The sequence below is a fragment of the Bidens hawaiensis genome, unplaced genomic scaffold, assembly GCF_021521415.1.
Source record: "Bidens hawaiensis isolate Kalapana, Puna unplaced genomic scaffold, B.hawaiensis_p1.1 tig00020642_1, whole genome shotgun sequence".
Lineage (NCBI taxonomy): Eukaryota > Viridiplantae > Streptophyta > Magnoliopsida > Asterales > Asteraceae > Bidens > Bidens hawaiensis.
In genome coordinates this window covers 113,828-140,555 of record NW_027493157.1, presented here as the reverse complement: position 1 = coordinate 140,555, position 26,728 = coordinate 113,828, and the positions used below count along the sequence as shown (strand labels likewise).

At 37.4% G+C, this 26,728-nt stretch overlaps 3 protein-coding genes across 3 annotated transcripts; 2 read left to right on the top strand and 1 right to left on the bottom strand.

Moving 5' to 3' along the window:
• The first annotated feature begins 3,478 nt into the window (after nt 1–3,478).
• LOC143561212 (protein NUCLEAR FUSION DEFECTIVE 4-like) lies at nt 3,479–7,557 on the top strand. Its single transcript, XM_077049340.1, has 3 exons — nt 3,479–3,811; nt 3,885–4,735; nt 6,892–7,557. The coding sequence occupies exons 1-3, from the start codon at nt 3,482–3,484 to the stop codon at nt 7,367–7,369; spliced, it is 1,659 nt and encodes a 552-aa protein (XP_076905455.1). The 5' UTR covers nt 3,479–3,481; the 3' UTR covers nt 7,370–7,557.
• A 2,370-nt stretch (nt 7,558–9,927) lies between these two features.
• LOC143561215 (uncharacterized) lies at nt 9,928–10,567 on the top strand. Its single transcript, XM_077049343.1, has 2 exons — nt 9,928–9,973; nt 10,095–10,567. The coding sequence occupies exons 1-2, from the start codon at nt 9,928–9,930 to the stop codon at nt 10,565–10,567; spliced, it is 519 nt and encodes a 172-aa protein (XP_076905458.1).
• Nucleotides 10,568–14,731: 4,164 nt separating this feature from the next.
• On the bottom strand, nt 14,732–15,412 carry LOC143561214 (uncharacterized). The gene has a single exon (XM_077049342.1). It carries the CDS (start codon nt 15,410–15,412, stop codon nt 14,732–14,734), a length of 681 nt encoding a protein of 226 aa, XP_076905457.1.
• Between the last annotated feature and the right edge of the window lie 11,316 nt (nt 15,413–26,728).

Below are 26,728 nucleotides of genomic sequence, written 5' to 3'. Positions count from 1 at the left end.
TTTCAATATCTTTACACGCCGATTCTTACTTCTTCTTAAAGTACTTCCATTTGTCTTCAATTGGAGATGCATAAGCTTGAACAAGCGTCGACCATTCGTTGTAAATCCCATCAACCAGGTAGTAGCCACGCTTGAATTGAACCTCGTTTGCATAAAATGATTGAGTTGGCTCAACCCTGTCAATAATGTCATCGAATATTGGTGACTGTTCGATAACATTTATTCGTTATTCAACCCGGAAACACCAAAAAGCGCATGCCAAAACCAAAGATCATGGTAGGCCGCCGCCTCAAGTATAATATTGGGGCCGGGGTGATCACGTCGTTAGAAATGTCCTCGCCAGGCCGTAGGACACATATCCCATCTAACATGCGTACAGTCGATGCTACCGAGCATTCCGGGGAAACCGTGTTTTTCATCGTACACCTCGTATATGCGTTGGATATCATACAAAGTTGGTTTGTGCAAATATCTCCGTGAGTAAATCGATATGATCCCTATGTATAAACATTGTCAAGTAAACCGTCGGGCAATATATAAAATATAACTAAACGAAACATATATGTATATATGTATACCTTGACAGAAAAAATGAAGCGAGTCTTACGAAACATTTTCAGACATTTCTAGGTATTCATCCATTGCGCCTGACGAAATTCCATATGCTAGTTGACGAATAGCAGCTGTACATTTTTCAATGGTTGTGAAACCCGGTCTATGCCTTGCATCTTCTCTTTGTTGAAAGAAAGGATATCGATCTGGCAAATCATTTGATAAACGCATGAATAATTTTCTACTTATTCGAAAACGATGCCTAAAATGTTCTTCATCATAAACGGGAACGGGCTAAAATAGTGACGTACCAATGTTTCATTAGCGCCCACTCGATCACGACAAAGAGGTGGTTGTCTTGTAAGTCTTTGTGATCCTTGAAACCGTTCAGCCAACAGGTTAACTGTTATTCTCCCGGCTTCAAAAATAAGTTCGTCTTCCTCCGAAGAGTCGGACGAAGAAAAGGAATTCCATTGCATGTTTTTGGTTTGTAATTGGGTGTATTTGAGAGAATGAGTAGAATGGGTGGGTATCTTTTTATAAGTTTTTTGGTATGTTATAGTGTTTATATAGGTAATTATTGAAAAAAAAAGCATTAATCCCAACGGTCAAATCTAAATCCCAACACATTCCTCCCCAACGGTCCACTTTAGCCCAAGCCACCACCGTCGCGCCGGCTAGCTAGCGGCAGCCCGTTGCGGTGTGCGCCAGTGACGTGGCTCGCGCTAGCCACTCGCGAGGCCACTAAAGTGACCGCGACGCACAATATTACCTACAGAAGATCCTAAAAAAATCACTTAACATTATTTGCTTTTTGGTTGCCGTTCATAAAAAATATATGCATTACCTACAGGAGACCCTAATTATCTTCTTCATACACTATAAAGTGACTTCTTAACCTATGATTTGCCACTTGATTATTATCGTTTAATAAAGCCATGCCTATCTTTGGTGGCCCGCCGGCCGCCATCCAACTTTGTTTTCATATGCTCCGATAAATGTTTTACTTTATCCAGTTAATGAAAGCATATCATGATTTTCCCAAAATTTTGCGAATAAAATTCTAAATCCATGTCAGGCGTTGGAACAAGACGTATATTAAATTTCAATTTAAGAATAAAAATAATATACAATTTAAAATGACGTTACGGTAAATCTCTTATAGATCAAGCGGAGCTGACACGTCTTAACCTTTATGTTTTTTGAGCTATCGATGTTGTCATTTATCGTTTATCTTTGTCGATGGTAGATATTTGTTGCGGAGAATGAAGAAGACCATATATTAAAGGGGAAACAATGACATTGATGCAGCTAAGATGAATATATTATATATGAATCATGTGTGAAAGTCGACCTAGAGTTAAACCAGCATCAATGAATTGGGCAACAAGCTAGATAACCAATTTTACTTTTAAATCAAAACAAAAAAAAAATAAGGACCAAAATAAGCTTAACTTTTAAATTACAGTCACCTTTATATTTCTTATTGAACAACAAGACTATTAACTCATTAAGCGTGATAACTTATTAAGAATTTAAAGGCATTTTAAGTTTATAGATGTGCTAGTTAAATAAGATTTCTTAATATTTTTTGAAAATTTATTTATTTACGATTTTATTGTTGGATACAATAATGTCATGTCAAACATGTTTTCCTTAATTCACATATATATGCTTTAGGTTTAATTATTTATCCTATGGAACAGGTATTTCTATAATTTTGGTTGATTTTAGACCCAACATCGTTGAAAACATGTTGTAACCTTCATATTTTATATGTTCTAATCGCTGAACTATTCTCAACGTTAAACCAACTGTAGTGGGCTTGCTTTTAGATGATAATTATAAAAAGTCTATATTGAGTATAGGGCAATGTTACGAAAGATAAGGAAAAAAATTGCACGTTAAAGTTATTTAATACGGAGTGCATGCACTATATTTGTTTTTCCGTTTTTTTTCCTAAATGACTTGTTATTTGTTATGTTTTAATTAGCCAAAATTGTTCCAAAGTGTCGTGTATAGTGTACAAAAATGTCGACGTGTATATCATTTTTTCTTGTGTATAGTGTACAGAAATGTCGACGTGTATACTATCATTTTTTCTTTTGTCATAGAAGATGGCATCAGTATGTATGTGAAATTGTGAATCGATCAAAATTTGAAAGGCAGCATTTCACATTGTGAAAACATACAAATTGACAAAATATATGAGTTCGTAGGGCACAGAAAAGTATGGGCTAATGTGTTGATCAAATTTTCTATATGTTCCATAGCTCTAGACGCATAAAATTTATTTTTGTTTAACTGCCTCTTTTATCGGCGCCATCAACAACCTACTTCGCAAATGTTTAAATTCTGGAAATTATAATTCTAGAAATGGCGCTTGGTCAATTTTTGTGTATAATCAGCGATTGAAACGTTACGGAGTGTGTTTGCATTGCCTGCCATCAGTCCAATTTTGGTGACAATTTTGATAGCAATTGTGTGCCTCGTGAGCTAGCAATTTAACGAGAAAAGAAACAAATTAATGGTTGTCTAGTTGTCCACTATAAAGATCAAACATGTTATCGATGGGTAAAATCTTGGACTAAACTAGAAATTCATGAAAAAGTAAAAAATAAAACCAAAATATGAGCCGTTCTTGAAAAAAAAAATATATATTTTTAAGGATTTTATCATATATTTTGAGTTTCTTTCTGGCAGTGATTTCCTTTTTCTCTTTATTATTCATAAAATAAAATAAAAAAACTAGTTTGTCTTAGTTGTATATCTGTTGTCAACAATTGAAATCGACATTAAATTTCCGGACATGGTTTTTCTGTAGTCGACGTCGATATTTCTTTATATTAAAGAAATACAAAGATCTCCCTATATATACCCATGCCTTAGCAACCAATTCATTAATTGAACAACATTTCTCATTCCCCAAATGGGTTTCTTGATCTCTCCTTCGTCTCCCGCGGGTAAATGGATGGGCTTCGTGACTGCGGTGTGGGTCCAAGCCATTTCCGGCAATAACTACACGTTCTCCAACTACTCTGACGCCCTTAAATCCCTAATGGCGCTCACTCAGCTCGAACTTAACAACCTTTCGGTCGCTAAAGACGTAGGAAAGGCTTTTGGTATCCTCGCTGGCCTTGCCTCCGACCGTATCTCACCCGCGGCCCTCCTTCTCATAGGCTCACTAGAAGGTGTTATTGGCTATGGCGTCCAATGGCTCGTCGTTAGCCAACGAATCAACCCGCTTCCGTACTGGCAGGTAATACATTTTATTAAACACTTGCTAGTATTATTATTATTATTAAACACTTGGTGTGTATTTTCCCATACAGATGTGTATATTCCTCTGTATGGGAGGAAACAGTACCACATGGATGAACACGGCAATTTTGGTAACGTGCATTCGCAACTTTCGGAAGAACCGAGGCCCGGTGACGGGTATCCTCAAAGGCTACCTAGGGTTAAGCTCCGCCATTTTCACCGATATATGCACCGCACTCTTCAACAAAGACCCAGCACGTTTCCTCCTCATGCTCACTATCGTCCCACTCGCCGTCTGTCTCACCGCCGTAATCTTCCTCCGAGAAATCCCGCCGTCGTCCACCGCCACCGAGGAAAAATCCGAAACCCGTTACTTCGGTATATTCAACGTCATCGCCGTTATCATCGCCGTTTACTTACTAGTCTTCGACATCACCGGCGAACACGGGACAACACTCTCACGAATATTCTGCATCATTTTATTAATACTCTTAGCTTTTCCGATACTAATTCCGGCGTACCTTGCCGTTCAAAACCTAGTCCGATCAGATCTTAAAACCTTAGACGTTGAAGCAACCGCAACGGCAACCGTAACGGAGCCTTTGCTTATAAAGCAAGAAGAAGAAGTGATTGCTGAGACGGTGACGGAGGAGGTGAAGGGAGGTCCGGCGGTGGTGGAGAAACGACCGCCGGTGATCGGAGAAGAGCACACGATATTCGAGGCGTTGAAGACCGTTGATTTTTGGATCTTGTTCGTATCGTTTCTGTGTGGGGTGGGAACCGGGTTAGCGGTTCAGAATAATATGGCTCAAATGGGTTTGGCGGTTGGTTATGCTGACGTGTCGATTTTTATTTCGTTGACGAGTATTTGGGGCTTTTTTGGTCGGATCGGGTCCGGGTCGATCTCAGAGTATTTCATGAAGTAAGTTTCTTTGCTACCTTTTTTCAAACATATAAATATCTAACTAAATCGTAATAATATTACTTTTCTAAAACCAATTTAAAATATTTAACTTTCAATATGTTTTGGGAACCTTTAAATCATTCTCCTTATATCAAAAACCAGTTTAAATAGAATTTGTTTCTACACGGATAAGGTCTGTATTTAGGGATCATATGGTAGGGGGCGTTGGATGCTTGGACAATTAGTAAACACTTTATAACTTATATTTTGTTTATGATTTATAAGACGGTTATGTAACACTTACCACACTAACTTATATTAAATCTAACAAACATTATGTATAACCAGTGTACTATAAGATTCACTTGGTTCCTTTACTAAAACTGATTTTGTATTAAACGGCTGAAGTTAACGGGTATTAATCAACGTGCGAATCATAAGGTGACTTTTATTTCTACATATTTATATATTTTTATAGGATGTGTTCTTTAATGGAACAATTGGGGTAGGCTTTTTCAAAGATTGACTACTAAAATTATATAAAAAATCGAGGGAACACAACTTCACCAGAACCTATGGCCTAAGGAAGGCCGGTTTTAATATAATACATTATATGAAAAAAGTTGGTTATAATATAGTTCTTTACACTAACTTTTATATAATTATCTAAAAAGTCTTGTAAATTTATTAAATATATTAAACATCCTACCACGCTTGCAAGTGGGCTCATGCGGTAGATATTTTTTATATGCAAGTGGGTTCACTTCGTTTATTGTGTGGCCCAACATTCTTAATCTCACGTATATTATTACAAGTAAACCATTAATTAATCATCATTAGGTTTTAATTCACCTTAGGTGTTGTCACATATGATCCAAAATATCTAAACTTTGTTATCACACCCAAAAGAAAAGGTGACACTGAAAATTGAAAAGGATGTTACTTCAGTACTTTTTTGTTTGTTTTCAAGATATTTAAATAAAGACCAGAAAATAAACAATGGTACGTACAGATAAAGGAAGTTTCACTGTATTTTCCATTACTTTAAAACGAACCAACCTTTTTGTCTTGTGGAAACCAAACCTAATCAGCTAACATTTGCTTAATTTTAAGGGAACCACAGCTAAAGTTGTGCATGTCTTTACTTAGAAGTCGTTTTGAGTGTCTTACAAGGCACTCATTTAGTCATTTGATGGAATTAGGAAACCATCTGTTGCCTTCCTTGCCGGCAACGTTCACACTTAACTATGTTTCTTTTGTCACTTACAATCTTTTATTAGGTTCTGGTATTTTTGGGCTTTTAGTTTTTTGTCACATGATAATATGAGATATTTGTGGGACCATAAATTAAATAATGCATAATGGACATTTAAATTGCAACTTCTCGCATCTTTCCTACTTTTGTCACCAGTGGAGCCATGGTGGCAGGTCCTCGGTGGGTGGGTGGGTGGGTGGGGGATTGGGGGATTATGTTCAAAAAAACGAATTTTAGACTTGTCCATAGTCAAACATGGCCGTACATAATATGGCATATGCTTCGGTTTGTTCCAACTCGTTTTGACCATCTATATTCAAAATTGGAAAAATAAACATGTAACATGGAAAATTGAAGTGTGAAGCAATGAACTTAAAATAGTACACAAATAAATAAACTTCAAATAGTACACAAATAAATAAACCAACGTCTCAAGCCTAAATTAAAGCTATTAAATAAACAAGTATAAGTATGACTTTAACTATTCCATAGCTTTAAACAAAGTTGTCATTTATATATATAATGAATCTACAATTACGTTATGAGACCGGACCTATTTTTTTCAGCTTCTTTTATTTCATCCTTTCATATTTATACTAATAAAAAATAATATAACAAATATATTAAACTAAATAAATTAACTTAAATGACATATTTTACTTCAAATGTGTCAAATTATTAGTTACTAACTTATACATGATTTTAATTATATTTTATCCCAAAATATCGTTTTATAATTCTTAAATACTCATTACTAGCTATTTAATGTTTCTTTTTATTAACATGTTTTATAAATTTATAATAAAATCATTGTACATTTATATATAAATAAAACGTTGTGAAATTTAATAAATAATGTTAGCATAAATTTATGCATCTTTTGTACTTAAAACATATATATATTTTCTCTCAATAACAGAAAAGCCGGAACACCAAGACCGATATGGAACGCAGCATCACAAATCCTAATGGCGGTAGGCTACGTTCTGATGGCCATAGCCATGCCGGGGTCACTCTACATCGGCTCCATAGTAGTCGGTATATGCTACGGGGTCCGCTTAGCCATCATGGTCCCTACCGCCTCTGAAATGTTTGGTCTCAAATACTATGGCCTCATCTACAATATCATCATCCTTAACCTCCCACTCGGGTCCTTCCTCTTTTCGGGCCTCCTAGCCGGATACTTATACGATGCAGAGGCTACCCCCACACCTGGTGGGGGTAACACCTGCATCGGTGCACATTGTTACCGCCTTGTTTTTCTAGTAATGGCCATTGTGTGTGCTGTCGGGTTTGCATTGGATGTTTGGTTGGCTTTTAGAACTAAAGCTTTGTATACGAGGATTTACACGAACAGGAAGTCGAAGAAGGCGGTGGTGGCGGTTAATGGTCATTGATTATGGCGGTCCGGGCTGGGGTGAGGGTTGATGGGTATGGTTAATTCCCGGTGACATCCTTAGCCTAAAAGCATGACCACGGGTGTTGATTTCCACTTTCTTTATTATGGAATTATTTGAAATGTAAAACTATTATTTTTTTTGGTATGAAGGATTGGATAGCTATGGATATTTTTTTTTGGCTTTGTATGTGGTGGTGAAGTTTGTAAAATTAAGCCTGGTTTTGCGAGGACGGCAAGACCAATATTATAGGTTTCAAGCATGCATCATTTTTTAAAGATGTTGTATTAAATTATGTTTATTGATTTTTGTTTAATACTTTATGAGATTTTGTATCAATGTATGTAATTTTTTTTATTTACATCTAGTGTACGTTCTTTCGTATTATGTTTCTTGTGATTTCTTTTGAGTGAAACACTTTATCCAATATAAAGAACTCTTCTATTAATTGTTGACACCAACTAATATAGTTTTGCAATTAAAGAGGCGGTTATACTTGGAAATCTGAAATGTAGTCACAAGTAACTCATCGAGTAAGAAAATCGTACTACCTGATAAAAAGAAAATTTGTATCGATACTTTCTAGCTTCAGGTCTAACTCTTCTTCTCTTCGCTCTCTTTTGAAGTTCTTCATAGTTGATTTTTCTTCAATACTTGCTATAAAACATTATTTTTTATCACTACACACTACATAAAACTGCCATCTTCTACTGTTATGTGTATATTAATCAAATGTTTAGTACGTACATTTATTTGCATATCAGAAATCCATGTTGCTACAACGAAGATCAAATGTAGGGTATTGATTGGCTTCTTCTACGATTATCCTTATGGTTTTACCTATACATATGCATATATATTATCGTCTAAGTATCTCCGGTTGGCACCTTTTGTTGCAAGTAAAATTGTGCACTATGAGGTTGCATGTAGGGCCTTTATGGCTCCCTACTCTGCCATTGTTTCACCAAATCTTTCGGTTTGGGTAAAATGGGATTCCTATACATAGAGAAGGAAAAAAAATTGTTAGTGCATAGATGGCCTTCATCGTCTTTTATGATGATAATATGTGACAGATGATGTTGCATACAAATAATTATGTGCCACCCTCATATGCAAAAAGGCGTAACATGATATTAAAACGATCAAGAAATGACAAAATGAATTCATCACTAATCAGTCGACTATTAATCAGCATTACTAAAACATTTACCAAACTAAGAATTCCAAACATAGATCAACTTGTCTGGTATGACTCAAATGATCAGAGATTTGAGACACAGAAACCCCACAGTTAACACACAGTTTGACCGTGAACCGTAAAAAGGTCCAACTAGGACACTCCAGACTGCACCCTCCTACACGCTACATATATAGCTATATATGGGGCTATATGTCCCGTATGATGCTATAAGAGGTGTATAGGGCCTTCGTATAACCCTATAAAGAGTGTTTGATGTCTATAGAAAACCCCATATTTAAATAATACTACAAAGCTCAATTCAAGGATGATGAAGTACCAAGTAGTGATGCTTATGACAAGAAGACAAAATACTATAAATGATCAAATATCAAAACCTTTTACAAAGTTTCCTAAAAGTTTTATCTTAAAAAGGCATTATGATTCAAACGATCAAAGATATAAAAGGGTGTTACCAACTCAAATAAAATCTCTTGTGGAATGAGTATTCACAAAATACATTTGAGACTTACACTTTTACAAAATCGAAACCTTATTAAAACAGAATCACACTTCGAATATATTCATAAAAAATTCAAATATTTAGTAAATTATTAACAATATATTTGGGAAAAGTGGCCTCGTTCGTTAAGAAGATTCAATTCTGATTTAAAACTTGTTAATCAAACAGGTATATTAGTGAGGATATTTGTTCTAACGAGGACAGAGAATGTGCTGTCACCAAGTGGTCCGGTATTTTAAAAGAACTAAATAAGAACATGCGGAGTGGGCGTGGAGAGGGCGGTATGGGGGACCGGTGGTGAAGCTTGGATCAAAAGGGGGAGGGGGTGCGAACTCAAAGTGTATTTAAAAAATATAATAAACGAAGGGGATCAGGCTCAAAATTAAAGCGAGTACATTCGCATTATGTATAAAAATTTCGGGCAAAAAACGGGTAAACTTACACTAATACGCAAAAAAAAAGGGTGGGGCCACCCCTGGCCTTAAAGAAGCTTCACCCCTATGGGGGGTGCTAGGGCCGTAAGGGGGTGGGGCGGTGTGTGAACACGGTATGGGGAGAATTTTGTGGGGCATATTGGTTTCCAGCGGTCAAAAATTTTTCATTTTTCTCTTTGTATATACCCATTTTATTTAACATGCTACCAAAACATCTCATTCTCTTCTCTATACTTTAAATTTTCTCCAAAATATGAACTCCAAGTCTTGTGCATCACCCGACTATTATTACCCCGAGCCCGACACTCGTCCCGATTCGGATTCATTGGATGAAGTGATATTTGTTACGGTTTGAGAGGCAGCCCTGCTAATATTCGATCAATGTGAAAGGTCACAACCATGTACAAGATGACCTCCGCTTGAAATGTCAGAAAAACTAGCTTACGAGGCCCCCTACCAATTCTGCGAAGGTGAGTATTAGTATTATTGTTAACGTTATTATAATATCCGTGATTTAATTGTTTTTTTAAACCATATTATTTTTATTGCTAAAATTATTAATATTGTTAAAATTATTATTATTATTATTAGGTATTATTGAACAATATGGTAAGCAATATTTAAGGAGGCCGTCCAAAGGTGACATAGAAAATATATACAAGGTCCATCAACAACGACAAGGTTTTTCTAGGATGCTTGGTAGCCTCAATTGCACACACTGGCCATATGAAGGCTGCCAATGCTTGGAAAGGCAACATCTTCCCAGCGATCATGATGGTCCAAAACTAATATTTGAAGCGGTCGCATTATTTGATCTCTGGATATGGCATGCGTTTTTTGGTATGCCCGACATAAACAATGATATAGCAGTCATGCATGCGTCTCCTATTTTTGACAACATCATAGATGGAGTTTCACTCGATTTCTCATTTTCTGCAGATGATGTGAACTACGAATATCGATATTATCTTGTGGACGATATATATTCGGAGTGGGCAACTCTGGTGCTTAGTTTTGCATTCCCGGATGACGATAAATGTAAATATTTCAAGAAAAAAACCTGAGTCGGCAAAAGAAAGGACATTGAAGGGGCATTCGAGGTATTAAAAAAACGTTGGAGTTTCATTAAGCAATTGGCTCATATTCAACAAAAGGATAAATTAAGTAACATAGTGTATGCTTGCATCATTTTACATAATATGATATTTGAGGACTTGAGCATAGTTATCTATCAAGACGAGTACAATGATGTACCGGAGCCGATTGATCTCAACACTAAATAATGATGAGAAAATTGCTATTTTAATAAAAACATGAAAATTGTTACGAATCATAGTCTTCGATCTAATTTGGTTGAACATCTTTGGAAGAACAACAAAAATAATGGTGACGACTAAAATAGTTGTAAGTTTTTTATATAGATTGATTTTGATGTTTTCAAATTTAATTTAAGTATTGTTATATTATTATTTATGTTTTATTTAATTGTGTTAGTTAAAAAAATCAGGAAAAGATTAAATCTTATTGGGGCTTCAAACCATAACGAGGCTTTATAGTCTTAGGGTTTTAAAATCTCAATGTCCACGTTACAGTAACGACGCACTATAGAGGCGCGTAAGGTCTAATAGTGACAACTTTTTACCGGTATTAGAGACATTTGCAAATCACGACGTGTCTTTCGTTCTCAAATACTTAAATTCTGAATCTGTTTTAACGATCGAAGTGGCCCTTCAATAGTACGAAATGGTACTAAAATGTCTTTTAACAAGACGACAGTTCCAATAAGAATTAATTTATAATTTAGTCATTTGCTAAAAGTCATGTCACGTGCTTGGATTATATAATATCTTAATTCTTACATGTTACATCTATGATCTATGGTGCTTAAAAGTGGATCCAATATTTTTGTTCATCACTCGAAAATTCGAAAATGAAACGGCCTTTTCCACGGCCCACACTTCCTTCGTGGTCACGTTGAATCTTCGACTCGACTGTGACTATTTAAACTAACGAGAGCAAATATATTTATGAGTTAGCACAAAGATACGACTTTCCCTTGTCTCATAAGTAATCTTGTTTTAATGAATTTTTTAAATAATTAATGTATTTCCTTTTAACAATTTTTAGTAGTGATGCAGTTTCTTCTTTTAATGCGTGGCCATATAGGCTCACATAGGCGATTAAGTGTTCTATATTTCATACCCAAGAACATCTTTTGTTATGGGATTAAATATGAAATGTGTGAAGTGGGATGAATTAAAATGAAATAATTGACAGTATATCAATTTATTCTTTTTTCTTCAAAAGATATGAAACCCTATTTGCTCTAGCACCAGATATCAAACCCTTTTTGGCCTAGCGCTTGATATCACCTGCACGCTGCCTCCGTTGAGCCACCTATGTGGTGGTGTGTAACGCCCAACCTACTGATGTGACAGGCTTCTTGCATCTTACGTGGACACCACAACGCACAACCTTATAACCATACTTACAACAAATAGAATATCTCATTACTATTAAACTAATGTGACAATGTAGTGGAAAAAATAGACAAAGAAACTAGTTTTTTTTTTCTTTGGTCAATTCCAAAGAGCCCCTTTTAACTATTTAAAACAGAATATTTAAGATTACGCCACAAAACTGAAAGATTTTTCTTGTGTTTGTATGTGGGGTGGGGGGGGGGGGGGGGTGGGGTGGAGATAGGGGCCAAAACCAGCTAGCAAACCATTAAAGGCCGATTATGTTGGTTTCTATATATTAAATGTATAACTTATGTTTTATTTTCTTTCATATCAAGGTTAAAAATGGCAATTTCTTTCTTTGTCATTTATATATATTTATTATTTAACTTCTTGTTACTTGAGTATGATAAATTGTGGGACTCATGAAATAAAGAATAATAATACGGACAATGCAGTTGCAGTTGCTAGTGTGTTTCCTCTTTTGTCACTTGTGGTGTTGGTAATGTTGATGGGTAGGGGGGCTAACTATGAATAGAATATAACATCGTCAACTTTAAGATTGTTAACCTCACTCAACATCGACTTGATAATAGACTTTTAACCATTTTGGTATGTTATAAGGTTGGCCCTTCTATCACACATAACCATGTGTAGTAGGCGTTAACCCACTGTTTCATTTTAAACTATATATGATAGCTAGATAATTTAGATAAACCAAAAACATAAGGTTTGGTAGAAACGGATTGCGAAATCAAATTGCAACACTAGATCCATATTGGTGAGGGGTATGCGTTTTGATGATATAAATTGTGTGTTTTGAGGCAAAGTGGTGGAAACAGTGGATCATTTAATGGTAAAATGTGAGTGTGTGAAATTGATTTGGGTTGTGGTATCCTAATGGTTGAAGTTAACGGGACCATTGGACTAGGCATCAATTAGCAGGTTGCTAGATATTTCAAATGAGAACGGGCTACAAAGAGAAAGGTTGTGATTATCCAAGCGGTAGGGACTTTGTGAATGTCGTGGAAATCAAGAAACAATATTATTTTAATAATAAACCTCTATCAACAAGCAAAGTAGTGAGTGACATATAGAAAGTCTCTTTTCTATGGATTACTAATCGAGACAAAAGATTGAAGATAGAATTAGAGAATTGTTGAAGGTTTAAAATTAAGAAATTAGCAACATAATGTATCAGGAGCTCTTATAAGTCCCATGTGATGTCTATATTTTCTATTCGTTTAGTACTTTAGGCCCTTGGTATCTAACTTAGGTTTCCTCGTTTTCTTTTATATAATTTGGCTTTTCAAAAAAAAAAAAAAAAGGAAGCTAGCTTCATATCCTCAAACAAACCACATCAGATGTGTTACTGGTTGAAAAATAAAAACTCGTTGGATGTTTTTATAGATTTGCATGTTCTGCATCTATCCAATCATAATCTTCATCTAAGGTTGTTGGATCCACAATCTTTCACTTAATTTAATTCTCATATGAGGCTATGAAGTATGCATACAAGGCAAATTGTTGTTCAACCGATTTCACTCTCATTGGCATTGAAGAGTAGTTTACACTAGGTGGACTACCTGATGAACTATTTGTACCGGACTAATTTTTGGTTGGTGTTGCTCTACCTGCTACAAAGCAAATATCCCCATCTGAGTTCATCACTACTTGAGGACTTCCACTATCACCTCCATCACTACTCGTGCAGGAAGCTGCAGACCCAGAATTTGAACTTGAAGACACTTTGGCCCCATACATTAGTGGATCCTGAACCTGATTAGCAACTGTCCCCATTCTCTTCATGTTCAGCTCATACCCTCTAAGTCTATTCACTACATTTCCAACTCAACTTTCTCAAAGTCTTCATCATCTCTGATCATTACAGTATATAACTCCCACTTAGGTGGAAGTGAATCTAGTAGTTTTTCTACTATCTCCATATCAATCAACTTGATATCATAATTGTTGATTTCAGTCATGAGATGGTAGTAACGAGTGATGATATCATCCAATGACTGATTTTTCATATACTTAATAACAGAGAGCTGAGTTTTTAGTAATTTGTCTTTGAATTTCTTATTGATACATTTCCCTCATAGTGATTTTCCAAGGCTTACCACATATCTTTAGTAGTTTTATAGTTTTTAAATGTGTGAAGAATTTCTTGAGGCATAGACATAGTTATTGTGGCTAAGGCTTTGTTTTCAGCTTGATACATCCTCTTTTCGTCTTCTTCCATCTTACTATATTTCTTTAACTTGTTCTCTTCCCTCAAAATTAGTTGTGGGTGGTATGAAACCATCTTCAATACACACCCACATTTTGGCATCTTGCCATTTGATGTACTATTAAAATCTTTCTTTCCATTGAACGAAGGCAGTTCTTCTAAGTAACTTAGGTTCTTTGGTTACAGAACCAGATTCTACTTCCATTTTAACTAACTCACATATATTAACTTTGCATGTTATAACTTCATCGGATCTACGGAAACCCTAGTGACAGCTTTGCTGGAACGGCTGGAAATTTTGGTTTTTCGTTTTTTTCGACTGTGTTTCCAAATGTAGGATTCGGTAAGGGTTTTTGGAGGGTGAAGGTAGGCTAAGGATGGATTCTTGGGTATGCTAGAACGTAAAACTTGTGAAAAACCCATGATTCAAAGTAAAACGCACGTGTGATACTCCAGAACCACACAATTTAGAGCTTAATGCTTTGATACCAATTGTAAGTCCTTGGAATGGATTGATCATAGAAGTATCACGAACTCTAAGGGTGCAGAATCCCTAATTGACAGCATGTGATTTTTTTCTCAATAAGCTGTGTGTCGCACGCTTCTTTTTCAGTTGCTTTACGCAGATGATAACTCACTATTGATTTACACATATCCAGGATGTATGCAAAATCATCAGTGTACTGCGGATGTTTCATAGATCTGCCTATGTCGAAAGTCACATCCTCATCCTCTACCCTGAGAGTGAGTTTGCAGGTGCAAACATCTATGAGTGCTCTAGCGGTAGCTAAGAATGGTCTTCCTAGGGTAAGGGGTACAAAATTGTCTTCATCCATGTCTAGAATCACGAAGTCGAATGGGAAGACAAATTTGTCGATTTTGACTAACATGTTTTCAACTATGCCTCTTGGGTATTTAACTGATCTATTGGCTAGCTGAATGCTCATACGGGTTGGAGTATGTTCTCCAAGTCCTAGCTTGAAGAAAACCATATAAGGGATTAAGTTGATGCTAGCTCTTAGGTCGGCTAAAGCATTGCTAACAAACAAGTTTCCTGTCAAGCAGGGGATAGTGAAACATCTAGGGTCAGGCATCTTCTTTGGAAGCTTGTTCTGGAGAATGGCGGAGCATTCTTTACTGAGTATCACGTGGGATAGTTCTTCTAGCTTTCTTTTGTTTGAAAGAACATCTTTTAAGAACTTTGCGTATTTCGGCATTTGGGAAATGGCTTATATGAATAAAAGGTTAATATGCAATTGCTTAAAGAGTTCTAGGAATTTGCCATACTGTGCCTCCATCTTTTCCTGCTTTAGTCGAGCTGGATAAGGAATTGGTGGAACATACGGTTCCACAGGTTCTTTGACATGTTTAGGAGTAGTTGGTTTCGGCTGATTGTTGGGTCTGTCAAAAACCTCAGACTCACCTTCTGATTTGATAGGTGTGACTTGTGAGTTGTTTATAGCAGCTCTACCACTTCTTAGGGCTATGACATTGGCTTGAGCGTTTGGATTGGTAATTGTGTTACTAGGGAGTCCTCCAAGCTGTCTCTCGGATAGTAGCTGGCCTACTTGGTTTTTAGTGTTATGCAAATAAGCCCTCTGGTTCCTTAGCTCTACTTCGTTCTTCAGGAATCAGTCTTCGACCAAGTTTTTTGAAGCGTTAGTACTTGCTATGCGTTGCGTCAAGAGTATCCACTAAAGATCCACCATTCGGTTGTTAGCTAGTACCTTGCACCTTGGTTCTGGTATGGAGGTTTAGGTTGAGAGGGTTGGTTTATTATTGAAAGGTCATTTATCAAAGTCAGGTGGAGCTTGATTGTTGGCTTCATCCCTCCAGCTGAAGTTAGGATGTTTTCTCCAACCAGGGTTGTAAGTGCTTCCATACATGTTATTCAATCGGCTTACGAAATCACATTCTTCGATGGTCATACTTTGGAAGTATTGACCTTGTGATCTCCCCCACACTTGTCACTCTTTACCTTTACTTTGACCAGCTCAGACTTAAGCTATTCAAATTTCTTCGAGAGGGCCTCAAATTGTGCAAAGATAAAGGTACTGTTGTCAACATTGTGTATGCCTTTGTGTGATGGGTTGATCGAGGTGGATTATTGGCAAAGCTTTTCTTGGCAGCTTTTTCCAAAATCTCGAATGCCTCATTCAGAGATTTGGTTCCGAGATCTCTACTAGCGACCTGATCGATTGCTTGTTTGTTTTGGCTAGTTTGATCATCGAAGAAAGTTTGGACTTTAAGCCACTTGTTCAATCCATGATGCAAACATCATCGAAGAAGAGTCTTGTATCTCTCCCATGTTGCGTGTAGTGACTCGTCTTCATTCGTCCGGAATCCTGTGATGCTGGCCCGATACTTGACAGCTTCGACAGGTGGAAAGTATTTTAGAAGGTACCATCTGATTCCAGTTAGTGATGGCACCAGATGGTAAAGATTCAAACCATTCCAAGGCATTGCCTCATAGTACAAATGGAAAGAGTTTAAGTCTAGCTTAGTCTTTGGAGCAATTTTGGATTTTAAAAGTTCCACAAATTCGAAGAAATCAGGAAATATGAGATTAAGGATCTTCGTCGAGAAGTCCATGAAATTGGAAAGAGTTTTCAATCATATGAATGGTATTAGATTTGATTTCGAAGTTTGCAAGAATGTCGGGTGGTGCAACGCTATTGCCATAGCCGTCGAGTGTCGGCTTGCAATATTGGCTAATGTTAGCTCATTGTTTAGTTCCGCCATCATAGGTTCTTCTTGGTTCTCCTCGGTTGTTGTATCTCCTTCCAGTTCGTCCTTAACTCTCTCGGTTGCGTTTCGTGCCCGAGTGTGTGTTCTATGGTGAAAGTGGTGTTCGGGTTCGGAAAGTGGTGAAATACGTTCGGGAGTAGATGTAAAGGGCATACACTAACTAGGAAAGTAAAAATAACTAATGGCCCAACTAAAATTAAGCTAATATACGCAACTTATAAAACTAAAAATATAAAAATAAAAATAAAGAAGATAGAAAAATATTTTCGTTCTTTTTGATAAGTTTTTAAATATATAAATTATAAAGAAGGTTTAATAAATACTTGGATTGTTTGTAAAAATTTACTGTGTATCTCCGGCAACGGCGCTAAAAACTTGGTGTGCATGAAATGGGTATGAAAAAGCTTGTTAATTTTTTCAAAAGTTTTTTCACACAATGTTGAGTTTTAAATTTATAGAAATGAATATTATCTTAACTAAACCACACACAAATAGGCAAGTGTGTATGTCGTATATGTAGTAAAGTATAAGTAAGAAACAAGTATTGATCCACAGACATACTTGTTTGATTTTTACTACTAAATCATTGTATTTATTTTAACCGTGAGTAAACATCATAGTAGTTTTGGTTTGATACTTAAGTTTTAAAAGAAATTTTGAAAGCATAAATTAAAAACAATATTTTTGGGTTTTTGTATTTTTATAGAAATGATCAGGGTTAAAAGTGTATCATCTTGGTTAAAACTACTCTTAACTTGGTTTGACAATTATATGGTAAACATGTGATGTGAGCTTGCTATAGTGATTAAATGTGGGAATAACATATTATTCCTAAGTCATATTATTCCATGATAATTAAAGAAAGAGATATGCATAACTTTATGATCTCAACTAAAACATCATGTTATGTAAACAAGTGGTTTATAAGAAGTATTCATGAGATAAATTACTCTAAAGATGGACAACCCATTAAATTACTAAGTGAATTGTCCTTGATTTTTTAGTAAAAATTATCTTTGTTTTATACTAAATTGCCAATTATGAGTAGTTAAGCTGTAAAAGATCAACCTTGAGTTACCAAGTATTAACCCATACAACTCTTAGACAATTATAGAACTCATGTAATAACAATCCAAGAGTTGTTTAAAATAGGTTATGTTGCAAACTCACTTGACAAGTAATTAACCAATTTTTAGTGAATGAACAACAATAATCCGTTTTCACAACATTGTCAATAGTTACAAATTTTAAAATGATCAATAACTACTAATACTTCATTTTGGTCCATGTTCATATTAGGATTTATGTTTTTTTTTTCTCAACCAAGCCCTTACAAGAATGACATTTCCCCGGTTTATCATCAAACTCGGTACTTGTTGTCTCTTTTAAAGTTTTTAACCAAGGCCTCACAAGACCACCAATTCCATGGCTTATCTTCAAGCTCGGCACTTGGGGTATCTTTTAAGAGTATTTTAACATTCCTCATCAAGTGTGTTAGGACACGGATTTTTAGTATCCTCAGCAAAGGTTATGTTCAGAGCAGATTCAGGATGTGGTATCCTCCAAGGTAACAAGTATCCTAATTACATTATATAACTAACACGATCTTTGCTACTTTCCATGTTTACCAGGTCAAAGACGGTTGCTTGATCACCAGAGAACTCGCACTTGTTGTTATTAGAACGTGACCAATAAGGAAACGTGCTGATAAGAAGAATTAATGACTAATTGATTTAGTCTAGGAGTTTCCTTAAATATAGGATTTGTTGTTAGACTTAATTTGTTATAAATAGAGCTCAAAACAAAGGATCAAACACATACTCTAGACACACGAGACTTACTAGTACTCGCACTCTCTGTAATCACGATCAAGTTTGAGCTCCACCATTGTAATCGCCCTTATTATTAATAAACCGGTGGTGATAGTTTTCACCGCCCGGGGTTTTTTGCTTGTTATCCTAAGGACAACAGGTTTTTCCTCGCAACAAATCCTTGTGTTCAAAAACTTTTACTTTCATTTTATACAAGCACCTAGTCCCGATTACTAATTTGGTTACGAAATTACCATTGTCATTTTTTGACCAAAACAATTTGGCGACCACCGTGAGGCTAACGGTGCTTTAATCCATTAAATCCGTTTATTTCATTCACCTTCATTCTCTTTAAAATGGCCTCACAACCAAAAACCAGTTCAATCTTTGCTCCGGTGGTCACTACTGCTTTAAGTGTCAACCCAGGACCTCCACCACCGCCGAAGAAAAATACTCAGCCCAGAGGAGAACTTCCACCATTCGCGGGATCCTCTACACGGGTAGACCCAGTTATATCTAACAACGATATTTTTGCTTTGATGAAACAGGTTAAAACGCACATGGAGCAGCAAGAGAAGACCAACTCAAGGCTATTCAAGGAGATTGAAGGAATCAAAAAGAAACTAGGGCAGGAGGCCACTCCAATCATGCCCAGGGTCCTTGATTTTGATTCTCCAGGATCTTCTTTCCTTCAGAATCCCGGATCCTTGGGGACACAATCACCAAGGATTCCATCGCAGCAGCAATCAAGATACTGGGGTTCTTTACCTTCGGTATCCTCGGAGTTACTCGGACCAACGAGGCCAGGTTCCATCAACATGCGGCCTCGCCCAACCGTGCCTGCCGGCATATTCTCATCAAGATCCTCTATGATATCCTCGGAAGTGCATGTTGGAGATGACATCCCTATGCAGGCACCGCCTTATTTTGGGGATAGCATCAATGGAGGAATTAACCACCCAAGCTCAGGATACCAGAGACCTAACCAAGATCCTGGTAATAGTTTACTTAATTCTAATTTATACACTAACCATGGATCTATGCAGGACAAGGGGATATCCCCCGATATAGCCAGGGAATTACAGAAGATGAAAGATATGATTTCCAGTATCCCGAGGATAATCCGTCCCATAGCTGAAGTTCCAACAGGCAGTCACAAACTTTCCAGGTTCACTTGGCCCATATGCGGCATGGAGATCCCCAGGAAATTCCAAACGCCCAACATGAAACTTTATGATGGCACTACGGATCCTGAGGAGCATGTAGCTCAATACAGAGAAAGGATGGAGGTTAACCCTATCCCCGCAGAAATCAAAGAAGCCTGTCTATGTAAAGGGTTTGGTTCAACACTAACAGGGTCGGCCCTCAAATGGTTATTAAGTATTCCTTCCAATACAATCATTTCCTTTGCTCATTTAATTAACTTGTTTAATAATCAATTCTCTCGTAGTAGATCTTTTGAGAAAATGACAGGTGATTTATATAGAATTATTCAGCATAACCATGAATCCCTAAGGGATTACATTATCAGATTTAGCAGGGAAGCTTTGGAAATCCCCAACCTTGATATGGCAGCTACTGTTGAAGCCTTCAAGATGGGACTTAGGAATGATTCTCCTTTCTATGACGACCTCGTCATGACTCCATGCAGGAATCTTGACGAAGTCAGAAACATGGCACTAAGATACATTCGGCTGGAGGATGATAAGAAGGCTCATGAAAAATTGGTTATCCCGAAATACGAGTCTACCAACAGGAAGTCCGACTCTCCACAAAAGTTCTTCAGACCGAAGCCTTATTCCAAGCAGGATAATCCCAAGATCAATGCTGTGGAAGAAGACGAAGACGACGAAGAATATCCTAAAATATCCGAATATTGCTTTAACATTGATATTGGTGGTGTAATTTGTGCCATGCAGGATTTAGGTGACAAGGCCAGATGGCCTAAGAAGAATGAGAAGCCTGGATCAAATAAAGACAAATCAAAATGGTGTGCATTCTATGAAGACTTTGACAATCGCACTGATGATTGTATAGCACTTCGAAAGGAAATAGGATACCTTCTCAGCAAAAAACACCTGAAGGAACTATTTGGAAAAAACAAGAACAAAAGCCAGGATCCTGTCAAGATACTTGAAAGGGCACCTTCTCCACCACCCGGAGCTAAGGTGGTATCCTTCATCTCGGGAGGATCTGACATCTGCGGAACCTCGTATTCAGCGGCTAAGAAACGTTCCAGAGAAACAAAAATGGACAATGGAGAAAGACCTCTCCGTACTTCCACATTGATGACTCAAAGAATCATATCCTTGATGAGGAAGCTAGATGTGACCTTGTGGATCCCAACCATGACGGTTTGGTAATTACTTTATGTATAGCTTACTGTTTTGTGCGCAGGATACTCGTCGATGGAGGAAGCTCTGTGAACATTATCCAGATGGAGGCCTTGAAGAAAATGGATATCCCAGAAACAGAGATTATCCCGAAATCCTCAGTTCTTGTTGGATTCAGTGGCAAAACCAAGAACACCTTAGGAGAAATCAAACTTCCAATATATATTGAAGGAACTAACTCCCTACAAAAGTTTTACGTTATTGACTCTTTATCTTGTTGTAATGTGAGTTTAGGTAGGCCCTGGATCAACAGCATGAAGGCGGTACCCTCAACCTACCATCAGTGCGTGAAACTCCCAAGTCCCTGGGGAGTCATCAAAATTGAAAGTGATCAACAAGATGCCAAGGAATGTTATGCTTCATCAATGAAGTGGACTACAAAGCCTACTCAAGCATAGCAATTACAGCAACAACCAGGGAAGGTCCTGCAAGCAAGAGAGCAGGATGTAAAGGAAGTATCTTTGGATCATCAGGATACTAAAGTCAAAGTATTGTTAGGAACAAGTATTCCTGGGGATATTGAGATGGAATTGATATCCTTTCTAAAGAAAAGAGCTTCTACCTTCGCCTGAAAACATGAAGATATGACAGGTATATCTAAATCTATAATCACTCATAAACTTGGTATAGAAAAATCTTTCAGGCCAGTACATCAAAAGCGACGGAAGTTTGCTCATGAGAGAAAAGCTATCATACAAGAAGAGGTGCAGAAGCTGCTCAAAACCAAGATGATAATAGAAGTCCAATATCCTAGATGGTTGGCCAATCTAGTTGTTGTCCAGAAGAAAAATGGAAAATGGAGAGTGTGTGTGGACTTCACAGACCTGAATAAGGCCTGTCCAAAAGACCCATTCCCGCTCCCGCACATTGACTCAATGGTGGATGCAACTGCTGGCCACTAGCTGCTAACATTCATGGACGCATCCTCAGGATTTCAACAGATTCAAATGGAGCCTTCAGATCAAGAAGACACGGCCTTCATGACTCCCACAGGTATATACTGTTATACTGCAATGCCTTTTGGACTTAAAAATGCAGGTGCAACATACCAAAGGCTCATCAACATGATGTTCAAAGACCAACTGGGGGACACGATGGAAGTCTACATAGATGACATGGTGCTAAAGTCAAAGAAGGCCGAGGATCATCTGAGAGACTTGGCAACAACATTTGATATCCTGAACGAATACAACATGAAGTTGAATACAGCCAAGTGTCACTTTTGGGTCAAAGCAGGAAAATTCCTGGGATACATGGTCACCAAAAGAGGGATAGAAGCAAGCCCAGAGCAGATCAAGGCTATCATGGATATCAAATCACCAAGAAATGTCAAAGATGTCCAAAGATTAACCGGAAGAATAGCCGCTCTCAACAAATTCATCTCAAGATCTTTAGAGAAGTGTAAAGACTTCTATGATATCCTGAGGAAGAATCAAAAGTTCGAATGGGGAGAGAAGTAAGAAAGGGCATTGGTATCTCTAAAGGAATACTTATCCTCGGCACCACTCCTGATGATGCCAATTGATGGTGAGCCATTATCCCTGTACCTAGCCATTTCCGGGAATGCAATCAGTGCTGTCTTGGTTAAGGATCATGAAGGTCAACAACATCCGATATATTATGTAAGTAAAAGTCTACTAGATGCTGAATCCAGGTATTCTTATCTTGAAAAATTAATTTTAGCACTTATAATGGCTTCTACTAAACTTAGACATTACTTTGAAACTCATGCTATACACGTAAAGACTAACTACCCTATCAAGGCTGTTTTGAGAAAACCAGAGATGTCAGGTAGGATGGAAAAGTGGGCTGTAAAACTTAGCGCATATGATATCTTGTATGGGCTAAGGACAGCCATCAAGTCTCAAGCACACTCCGACTTTGTGGCTGATTTTAGCCAGGATATAAATGAAGAAGTTGAAAAAGAAGTTCAGCAACTGGAAGTCAAGGAAAGTTGGACCCTACATACTAACGGTGCCTCCAACATAAGAGGAACATGTCTAGGTATCCTGCTCAAATCGCCACAGGGGGACATTATACCTCTATCTATATCTTGTGAATTTCAGGCTACTAATAATGAGGCTGAATATGAGGCCTTAATAGCTGCTTTGCAATTAGCTAAGGATATGAAGGTCAGGTATCTTCAAGTTTACGTTGATTCTTTGTTATTAGCTAACCATTTCAATGGCTCTTATGCAGCGAATGCAGAGAACTTAGCGAAATATTTAGAAATAGTTAAGCAATTAGCTATGTATTTCGAGACATTTGATATAGTGTAGGTACCAAGAGAAGAGAACACTGAAGCAGATGCCTTAGCAAACTTGGCATCAGCTCTCAAGATACCAGGAGATGTCAAGATACCTATCGTGCATATCTTGACTCCAGCAACAAAGGAGAACCTCGAAGTCTTAGAGACTTCGAATTCTAAGGATAACCCAGCGTCTTGGACTAATCCCATAATACGGTATCTTCAGGATAACGAGATCCCAGAAGGGGAAAATCCCAGAGCATTATGAATGAAGGTAACCCAGTACATTGTCTTAAATAATGTTTTGTATAGAAAATCACTTGCAGGTCCATACCTGAGATGCTTGGAATATCAAGAAGCACAAGAAGTTCTTAAAGACATACATGAAGGCGATTGTGGAAACCACACTGGGGGCAGAGCCTTAGCATCCAAGATACTAAGGACAGGCTACTTCTGGCCAACAATGAAGAGAGATGCAATGGATTTCTCCAAGAGGTGTGATGTTTACTAAAGACATAGCAACATATTACATCAACCAACTGAACCATTATATCCTATCATCTCCCCATGGCCATTTATGAAGTGGGGAATGGATATTGTGGGAAAGCTGCCCAAGGCTCCTGGTGGAAAAGTCTTTATGCTAGCCATGACGGATTACTTCTCCAAGTGGATCGAAGCTGAGGCATTTATTCAAGTCAAAGAAAAGGATGTGATCTCATTTATCAAACGCAACATCTTAACAAGATTCGGTCTCCCAGCTGAGATTGTTTGTGACAATGGATTACAATTCATCGGAAAAAGAACAACCAACTTCTGTGAAAGTTGAGGAATCAAGATGGTAACCTCAACTCCAGTATATCCTAAAGCTAATGGTCAAGCAGAATCCAGTAACAAGATCATTATCAACAATCTGAAGAAGAAATTGGGGTCCAAGAAGGGTAAATGGGCTGAAGAACTACCATTTGTTCTTTGGGCCGATAGAACCACTTCAAAAAATGCAACGGGACAAACACCCTTCTCCTTGTTGTTTGGGGCCGAAGCTGTTATCTGAACAGAAATGGTGATCCCCACAGCAAGAACCAACATCTAGGATACTGAGTCCAACAACAAAAATCTTACCGAAGATTTGGATATCATTGATGAATTTAGAGATCTCGCTAGAATCAGAATGGCTGCATACCAACAAAAAATAGCCATGTCCTACAACAATAATATCAAAATTCAAAGATTTCAAGTAGGAGACATGGTGTTAAGAAAGGCATTCCAGAATACCACTAACCCAGCAGATGGAAAGTTAGCTCCAAAGTGGGAAGGCCCTTACCTAATCGATTTAGAAGCAGGTAAAGGGGCCTACAGGTTAATCACTATGGAAGGTGTTCCTATACCAAGAGCCTGGAATGCTATCCACCTCAAGGTGTATTTCTGTTAGTATACTTAACTAGTATGTTGGTATCCTCAAGAGGAAGGTATGTTTCCTTATCTATTTTTACATTTTTTAACTCTATTATTTCTAAATCAAGTTTACTGAATTAAGCATCGGAGGGGTGTTAGCCAGGCTAATACCCACCCCTCATCAAGAGCTTAGTGTTTTGCAGTTATCCTAAGGATGTGTTATCTCGACAACAGTTAGAGGTTGATCATCACCCAAACGAATATGATATCCTTGATATCCCTCAAGGTTTAAAGGTCTTCACCTTTCCAAGGAACGCCAGGGGCGCACGAATAAGATATCCCGGATATCTAAAACGGTTTAAAGGTCTTCACCTTTCTAACGACGCCTGGAGCGCACGATGATTCGGGTATACTTCGAGGCAGGCTGACCAGACCAGCTGACAATCCGTCTATTGTTGGCTATATACCGAATCCTTAAGATAAGTGGCAGACGTGTCACACAAACGGTTTATAACATTTTCATGTTATCTAAGGTTTATAACACTTTCGTGTTATCTAAAGTCTTGGCATAATCATGCCCATGCGTTTGGGACCTTCCCCAGTTTTATCTCAAGATTAGACATTTTCATGTCTCTTAAGTAAAGGCCTAGTCGCGAGTAAAAAAGCTTTATCGCCAGTTAATGAGCCTTGTCGCCAGAATTGTGTAACTTTGTTTCGACAGATTGCTAAGAAGGTTACTAAATTGTTTTTTAACTTAACAAAATCCCAGAAGCTTGATACTTAAAAAGGTCAACGATTTGGGACATCACATGTAAGCCTATCAAATTTATGGATAATCTCCACAAAGGTACTCTTTACACTTAGTTTTATTACACAATTTTTATTTCAAGGTATGATCTTTTGGTTTGATTGTGATAACTCACACAGGGCGTAAGAATACATATCCCTAAGATATTTTTTATCGGTTCTTAATAATCCTTTTGATTATGTTTTCTAAAGACTTGTAATCAGTAAAACATTTCTTGATCATGATACATTATTCTCAAAATGTTTTATTAAAAGTCTTAAAGATATATAATCCTCAAAGGGTTTAAGAACCATGTTTTCAGGATACATTATTATCAAAATAATTTGTCTCAGAAAACTAAAGACATATAATATTCCAACTAAAAATTACAAGTTATTGAACATAATGCTTAAAGCCAAAAGGTTATACTATTACTAATCATAAGTGCAGAAAATTAGAAAGGCAATACCCGGGTTTCGTCTGGACAAACCAAGATCCCTCCACCCAAGTACTGCCAGATGTTCAAAAGTTAAGATTACATGGGCTTCATCTTGGAAAGTCAAGATCCCTCCACCAATGTATCCTAGTATCCTAAACATATCATTGTTCAAGACAGAAAAAAGTAAATTGTTCAACAGCCATTACAACCCAACATTAGACCAACAAACAGAAACACATAAAAAATTGGGCTCAAGCCTTTTCTTTACTGCTATCATCGCCCAATTGCACCTCTTCACCAACCGCCTTCACTGCACCCTTGATAGCCACCTCCGCAGCCTCTTCTGCAACCTTCTCCGCTCCACTAGGACCAGCATCCTCCACATTCTCCCCACCAAGCTCAGCCAGTATCTTCTCCCAACCAGCTACATCCCAGAAAGGAGTGTCCAGACCAGCATCCTTCGCCTCTTTAGCCATCAAAATACTTTCTCTGTCATCGAGCATGCTCAAAAATACTTAGTTTTTCTCTTTTCCTGAGCATGCTCAAAAGCAAAAGTGTGCTCGAAAACACTTGTCTTTTTCTTCTTTTCATGGGCATGCTCAGGAGCCAAAGTGTGCTCGAATACAAAGTGTGCTCGAATAAACAAGGTGTGCTCGGGAACAAAATCATGTGCTTGGAGCATCAAAAGACAACATTTTTGCATTACACTTGAATT

Bases quoted from the DNA above. Each gene is read 5' to 3' on its own strand.
- LOC143561215 (XM_077049343.1), top strand. From the start codon at position 9,928: ATGTCAGAAAAACTAGCTTACGAGGCCCCCTACCAATTCTGCGAAG. The intron at 9,974-10,094 runs GTGAGTATTAGT...TATTATTATTAG, and splicing joins CCCCTACCAATTCTGCGAAG to GTATTATTGAACAATATGGT.
- LOC143561214 (XM_077049342.1), bottom strand. From the start codon at position 15,412: ATGCCGAAATACGCAAAGTTCTTAAAAGATGTTCTTTCAAACAAAAGA.
- LOC143561212 (XM_077049340.1), top strand. From the start codon at position 3,482: ATGGGTTTCTTGATCTCTCCTTCGTCTCCCGCGGGTAAATGGATGGGC. The intron at 3,812-3,884 runs GTAATACATTTT...TTTCCCATACAG, and splicing joins ACCCGCTTCCGTACTGGCAG to ATGTGTATATTCCTCTGTAT. The intron at 4,736-6,891 runs GTAAGTTTCTTT...TCTCAATAACAG, and splicing joins ATCTCAGAGTATTTCATGAA to AAAAGCCGGAACACCAAGAC.